Genomic DNA, 8,134 nt, shown 5'->3' with positions numbered 1-8,134 from the left:
TTTTATGTTGATATAAAATTTTTTATTGCAATGAATTGTGTATAGAGGAAATGATGATAATTTTGGGTAATGGAAAATGATAGGGGATTAATATTTGAAAGTAAGAATTTTGAAACAATTTTTCTTTCTCCATACACTTGATTTTTATGAGGAGGGCTGAGTTTAAAACATTGAATGCTAACGACAGTTTTGTTAGCCCTTGGCACGCCATGGTATACTTAAATAGTAGGGTGCTCATAGGAAGTGCTAGCCCCATGCGATAGCCAATGCACGTGGAACGGAGAGGCAGTTATTCGTGATCATTACACTCATGCTTGTTTTTTGTGGGCTTCATGCCTGCACTTGATTCGTGGCTCATGGCTTTTAGCCACGCTTGACTGGCTATTTATCCTCGTAGACTGTGCGTCCATGCTTGATTAGTTATTTAGCCTTGTGGACTGTGTGTTCACACTTGTTATTCATTTTTATAAAGTCCTCCTAAATTTAAATTTAAATTTAAATTTTTATTTCTCTATTAATTCTCTAAAAGTATTTTATCAAATTGCATTACTATTAAAATTTTTTATATATATTTTATGAGCTGTACAAATTTTTAAACATTTATGTTATTATTATAGCATTGTTTAATTTCATAGTTATATTATTGAGAAAAACTTGTTGTCTATTGTTACCTTAAGTATATGTTTCATTATTTCATGAAGTTGTTTTGAATTAAATTTATTAGTTACTATCTTTATAATTTTTTAATTATCATTTTGATTGGAACGCTACTTACCAGAAATTTCTTTGGTCTTAAAGGTAGCTAATCCTGCACCTTCTACTAATCATTGAGGTGCATTATTACTTTTGGTTATTGGAAGCACATTTTGATATTTAGTTTGATGTAAATATGCATTATATTATACAATTATAGTTCCATGCTCCACGTATATCGTAGTTAGATTCTAGTCTTATTTTATTATTGTGAAATTTACTGATGTGGAGTTAAATTTTCCTTTTTAGTTTGGCTGACAGGTTTTTATATTGTAGAAATTTTAGGAAGGTTCTAACTACAGGGGAAATTTTGTCAAAATTTTTACAAAATAGTTAAAATTTTATAAATTTTAAAATTTAAATGTAAATTATATTATTATTTTGAATTGATTTTCTAGTTATGTAAGGCTTATGGAATGTGAGTCTGTCTCATATTCTATGCTAGTCACACCTTAAATACTAGGGTGTGACAAAAAAAAACCATAAATGACAAAGAAATTTAGCAACAATAAATAAAGAAACAATTATAATAACCTTACTTGAACCATTTCATCATCTTCGAATGCTATTTTGGGAAGATTTTCCTTTCACAAGATGCAGATGTTTGCTTTTATCAGCCTCTTCATTTTGGTTATGATAGCTCCTCCTTTACCAAAAAGGCAGCCAATTCATGAGGTTACAATAGTTGAGTTGTGAATGAGATAATTCCTAAATCTCTTTCAACTTTCTCATTACACCAGGGCGGTAAATGTACATTGCTTCAATGTTTGGAGAAAAAGTATCTTTAAAGAACTGCATGAGCACAATTTAGGTGAATCTTGCATCCAAAGCAAAAACCCGAAACCTATAATCCATATGCCCACAACAATTAAAAACAATTCCACTACACAACCAATATACAACAATTCACCTCCTTTGTTGAAATAATTATTAAGCAATCATCTCCTTCTTGGGCAACTTTAATTGTTGCCTAAGAATCTTGCCTAATTTGATTTATTATAGCATCACCTTTGCCTATATTGATTTTTACTAATTGTTTCTAACCATATGGTTATTATCTATCTGATTGTCACTATCAGCCATCTTCCTTCTTCGTGAGGCTCTTTTAATCCAATACATGTTTTGATTAAACATAACATGTTATTGAGTTGCTATTGAGTAAACAAAATGTAAAAATTATTGTTTGAGCAACGTCCCTTTAAATTCTCATTTTCAACATAAAGTCATTATTTGAACATCTTCCTCACCATTTTTACTTTCCAGAAATAAAAAAAGGTAGATTGCCCCCTTTTGCTTTAAAATTAAGTGGTCTTGATTGTGCTCATTTTCTGGAAAAAATGAGCACTTAAAAAATGCCTCACACTAATAGCCTAGTGATTTTTTTCCTTTCATTTTTCTTGCAGATCAAGGAGTTGAACTCTAATGTGGGTTTAAGAGAAATGTTAGTTTACCCACTCAAACGAAAAACTAAATAAAATTTATTCTTATGAATGTATTTGAACAACTCCTATGTTTAATACTAATATGTGAAAAATTGACAATACTGTAGTGGATGTTTCATTAGAAGATGAATTGAAATAAGAATTTAAGGCAACTAAAGCTCTTGCTCTTTGTCTTGGATAATAATGGCAACTCGACCTATAATGGCATCCATAGCAACTAGATTAACCAAAACCTCTTCTCATTCTCGGAGTAGATCTGGAGTCACCAGAAGCACCCTTACTCACTGGAATTTATCAATGAGAATGAAGAAAAGAGGGAGTTGAATAGAGTACGATGGCTTGGTAACTTGGAGTATACTATTCTGGCATTAACATTTCTGAATAGAAGAAGAAAAGAGCAAAATAATAGTTTAGCAATTAGTTAATAATAGAAGAAGATAAAGCTAAAGCATTTGAATGTCCTAGAACCTTCACAAAAAGCCATTGATGATTAATTGGATCCACCAAAAGGTTAGGGTAAGGGCTCATCGGTATGACTCACTGACGAAACTCGAGCGGCAGTCTCAAACTCAGTCTCAGAATAGGCTTTTGAGGTGCCAAATCTCTTGCTCATGCTTTCATATCCATGACTTTATCTGGGAATGAAGATGGAGAGATGAAGCGATGATAACACAAGAAGTTTCACCAGCATTGGGCACTGAGGGAGAGAGGGTCAAAGGATGATAATTTTTTTTGAGGTTAGAAAGGTCTGGAAGGTAAGAGTGAGGAAGAGACAATATTTTTCTGCAAAAATATAACAGATAAAGAAATAATGGGATCTACATTAGCAAGGGCATTTAAGGGAAAAAGCTATAGATGACCCATATCAGGCAGGGCTATTAAGGGAAAAACACTGTATACGAACAATATAACAAAAAAAGTACATGGGCTTTATAAGATATAAGATACTCAACGATTATTTCACTATAACTGTTAGGTATAATATATTCAATGGTTAGATTTACTAACCATTAAATAAATTCAATTGTTTAACACTCTATTAGCGAGCAAACGCATAGCCAGCATAGGAAGCACGCGAGAGTAAGATAAGAGTAGAGTAAACCCATTTCTTCTAAGACTCATATCTAGCTAACACTTATTTCCTCTGAGCATCAATTATAGTCTCAAGCAAAGAGAGTTAGATAGCCATTTTCAATCATTTCCTCTAAGCATAAGTCATAACTACTACCCATTTCCTCTATTTTCCTCATCCTCTAAGACCTATTTTTGGCTAAACCCTCTTCCTCTTCCACTTGCTCACGAGCTCCTCTTCGTCTTGCTCTTCCTCTTCCTCTTCCTATTTCTCTTCCCGAGAGCAGCTGAGATACATTTATTCTCACTCTCACCGTTGACTAGCCCTCAATCCTCCTGGTCCACCATCTGCCCTTGAAGTTGTCACTATCTCATCCTCTCTTCTATCAAGAGTAGCCTCACACTATTACTTTGTGATTTTTAAGGTATTTCTCTATCTCATATGCTATCTCATTATGTAAAGGAAGCTGCTAAGTTTAATAATGTTGATTTTGAACTTAGAATTCATATTAGTTGACTAGATTGGTTTGAGTTTGTGACAATTTACTAGGCAATATTAAGATTTAATTGTGATATTTTGTTGATTGAATAGTTTGTTTCTACAAAAGACAAGAGAAAATATTAGAGTATTTAGTTAGCTTTTAATTATTTAAATTCGGTTCAATATGTGGTAGGGCAAACTTGAATAAAATTTAGTAAACATGTCCTTCATTAAGATAAACTAATTTTTTAAAATATTTAGTTTTGCATAAAATTTAGTAAAGATGTTTTTATGATAAACTACTTTTTTTCAATATGTGGTTAGCTTGTGATTATTAAATATTCAGTTCAATATGTGCTAGGTTGTGATTATTTAGTTTATTAAGATAAATTAATTTTTTTATTAATAATAAGATATATGTCTTGACTTAGTAGACATGTTCCTTGTCACTTTTACCTGATGCTTTTCAATTTGTTCTTAAATATTGTATTTTTCTAGTTATTTGATTCCTTTTCCCTCTATTGAGCTTGGAAATTGTTGAATATGATTCATAATATATTCAATAGTTTATTGAGAAAATGTTGAATATTATAATATATTCAATGATTTTTTCCAATAACCGTTGAATATCTTAATAATATGCAAAAGTTTCTATCAAAAATTGTTTAACATTACCTTGCTGCTAGTTAGAAAAAATTCTCGTAGACATATATTCAACAGTTAAAAATCATTGAATAAAGGCTCAAAGAATATTTAGCTCTTGATTACTCAACAATTACTAACTGTTGAATATTGTCTAAAATAACCATTGAATATTGCCATTTTTGTAGTTGTGTGTGTGCACTTTAAGATGATAAAACCTTAATAATTGACATAGATAGGTGTGTAACAAATGAATTTTATTAGGGAGCTTAAGGAAAGTTGATATTACCTTTATAAGGGGGAGAGATATAGACTCAAAGATGAATCTAAATTGTATTATGGCAACCAAGAGCCCAACTTAATTTTAGTAGAGATAGTGAAAAATATCAAGAATATCTTAAGGGCTAGACGTAGACTTAGGTGATTAGAGTTGAACCAGGGTAAACATTTTGTGTAAAACTTTGCTTCCCTTCTCTCAGTGATGATTAGTGATATTGTTCTTAACTTCATTTAATTCTTGCATTATTTGCTAAGATTTTATTTAGCCTAATTCACCCTTTTCTTGGACAATCTTTACAATTGGTGTTAGAGCCTAGTTGCTCATATGTGACTTAATAGTTAGAGTTAAAGATTCTACTAATGGCTAACTTTACAAATGATAATCTCAGAGAATGATTGTCGACCACCAGACTAGTGGCCTTCAAAGGAAAAGACTATCCTTTCTGGAAGAGCTATATATGATGTATCTAGAGGCTCTTGATATAGAGATGCTAGACATTGTCACCAAAGGTCCATACATTCCCATGATTATTAGAGATGATGGACTCATAAGAGAAAAGAGTAAAGATGAATGGAGTGATAAAAACAAGCAGCTTGTCAATCTCAATGCTAAAGCAAAACTTACAATTGCTTACGCTCTCAATCGTGCTGAGAATTATCAAAATACTCATTGTATAATTGCAAAAAAGATGTGGGATGCTTTGAGGCAAGCACATGAGGGAATAAATGGAGTCAAGGAAAATATAAAGAGCTGTCTAATTCATGAATATGAAACCTTCAAAATGAAGGATAGAGAATCAATCAAAGAAATATAGATAAGGTTCACTCATATTATAAATCATCTAATGAACTTAGAGAAGACTTACACTTAGGTAGAACAAGTAAAAAAAATTGAATAGTCATCCAATAGAATGGTAACCAAAGATCCCTGCCATCGCTAAAGCCTAAAGTGTTTCAATGCATTCAGTAGTTGTACTCCTTAATATTCTATAAGAGCATGAATCTACTCTCTTACAATATAAGGAGGATATGAACAAAAAGATAAAAGGGATTGCTCTAAAACCTACTAGAAAAGAAGAAGAATTAGTAGAAGAGTCTGATGAGGATGAAGAATTCACTATGATGGTAAGGTGATACAAAAAATTCTACAAAGGGAAGAAAAATTTCAAAAGAGAATCTTCTAGTAACAAAAAGAAAGATTTAAAGGAACCTCTCATTTGTTATGAATGCAAGAAACCCGACCATTTCAAGTGGGATTGTCCTCAGTGGCAGAAGAAGCGAGAGAAAGAAAAGAAGAAGGAAAAACCAATAAAAAGAAGGCCTTTGCAACTTGGGGAGATAGTTCATCTGAAGATGAAGAAGAAGAAGGAATTGCCAACTTATGTCTTGTAGCAGAAGAACAAAATGATGATGATTTGATTGAACTACAATCAAAAGAGGTAAATTTTGATATGCTTTAAGCTGAATATAATGACTTCTTTTATTTGTTTCAAGAACAATGTAAACAATTTTTATGTGCTAAAAATAAAATTTTATAATTAGAAGAGAAATTAGAAACCTCCTTTGACAAGGAGAACATAGAGAAAGAAAAACCTAATTCATGTGCTAATTGCATTACATTAAGTAATCAAAATGACATCTTAAAAAGGATTTAGCAAAATTTACTTGAGGTATTAAGATGCTAAATGTTTTGATTAGCTCTCAAAGGTGTATCTCTAATTGATTGGGTATTGGGTATAACCCTATAGTTGATACATCTCAAAAGAAGCCAAAGAAGATCGCAAAATTCTATCATAGCTATTTTAAGTCTTTTGTACATTTCTCCAATCCTTTTATTAGTTGTGATTACTGTAACAAGAAGGGCTATCATGTCAAGTCTTTCCTTCATAAGAAGAATGACTTAAGTGGCTCTATGAAATGAGTTCTTAAAGGTACTTATGTACTCAAGAAACTAACTAACAAGAAAGGAGCTATAAAGAAGTAGGTACTTAAAGTGAAGTAACCTTGCCTTGCAAGTTTGCCTCACTATCTTAAAGAAGAATAAGGAGAAGTGGTACACAAACAGTGGGTGCTCAAAACACATAAGTGGCGATGCAGATATTGGATAGGAAGGTGTAATAAAAGATTAAAATTTTAAAATTACTATCCTGATATAGACTGAATGAACTCGTTTAAGTCAAAGTGGATAGAAGAGTTACCTTTTAATTCTTTAAACTTGACACGTGGACTTTTCTTCAAGAGTTTGGATCTCAGGAGTTATCAATGTAGATTTGATCCCTTTACCAGTATCCACATGAATAACTCTCTAACTCGAATAGCGTGCTAACGTTCCTAACATTCATTCTTCTTTGAACGTTAGTTTTCCTTTCTTTATGGTGTTTCATGGCTCTTAAAGTGTTTGGCCATCAAAACTTTTCTAACTCTTTCTTTTCACGTCCCCTTGTATCTATTACATATAAATTAAGATTTTTGCCTTTCTCTTGAAGAGGCAATCAAAATTTAGATTAAATTTATCTCATAAATAAAATCTATAATATCATATCTAATTTGAATTTTTCTTATAAATTCAAACTATAAAATTGATATGATAGTCTTTCATATCATGTTAGTTATTAAAATTTAATCTATCATATAAAATTAAATTTAAAACTAATATAATATAATATAATATATCACATATACATATTATATTATATATATATATATGAATATATACACATATATATTTCAAAATATATATAGTATATTTAATTTTATATATCATATACATATACATATACATATACATATACATATACATATATCAGATATGTATATACACATACACATATGAATATATATATATATATACATAAAAATTTATTTTGAATTATATATATATATTTATCAAATAAATATTCATATATATATATATATACACATATATAGTTCATTCACCCTATATTACATTCATTGAATCTAGACATATTTCAAATTCAACATTATAGTTCAAGTTGGGCTGTTCTTGTGTGTAACCCTGTAGACCGATATGAAGTTAGTAGTAGACTAATTATACTATTAGCCCATAAGTTATAAGTGGCCTCCAACAAGACATTGCAACCACACAATTCATATGGGGATCGATGATTCGATATAACTTATCATGCAATCATATCACATCCCTTTTCTCACGTGATATTTTGGTCAAGTATGAGACATGAAATTGTCATTCTCCTTTACCTAACCATTACTTTCTTGATCTTTGAGTAGATTGATTGTAGCAATAGAAAAACCCTATCTATTATAGTATGACCATATATTTTTTTAGTCTCACTCATCAAGGGGCCTAATAATATCTCTCACTTAATGTGAGGGACAAATTCCTTCTTGACTACTCATATTTCTCTGCATGAATATAACTAAACTCAATCATAGCCTTTATGATCACCCAGTCACAAGTGAATTTTAACTAGGTCAAAGTTTAGCG

The 8,134-nt window shown here is 31.0% G+C and overlaps 1 protein-coding gene across 1 annotated transcript; it reads left to right on the top strand.

The window, feature by feature from the left end:
• The first annotated feature begins 5,060 nt into the window (after nucleotides 1–5,060).
• On the top strand, nucleotides 5,061–5,483 carry LOC129289913 (uncharacterized). Its single transcript, XM_054926663.1, has one exon. It carries the CDS (start codon nucleotides 5,061–5,063, stop codon nucleotides 5,481–5,483), a length of 423 nt encoding a protein of 140 aa, XP_054782638.1.
• The last annotated feature ends 2,651 nt before the right edge of the window (nucleotides 5,484–8,134 follow it).

The sequence above is a fragment of the Prosopis cineraria genome, unplaced genomic scaffold, assembly GCF_029017545.1.
Source record: "Prosopis cineraria cultivar Desert tree isolate PC_DT_omini unplaced genomic scaffold, ASM2901754v1 PC13, whole genome shotgun sequence".
Lineage (NCBI taxonomy): Eukaryota > Viridiplantae > Streptophyta > Magnoliopsida > Fabales > Fabaceae > Prosopis > Prosopis cineraria.
The sequence above is the reverse complement of the archived record's forward strand: the minus strand, read 5'-3'. Positions and strand labels throughout refer to the sequence as shown.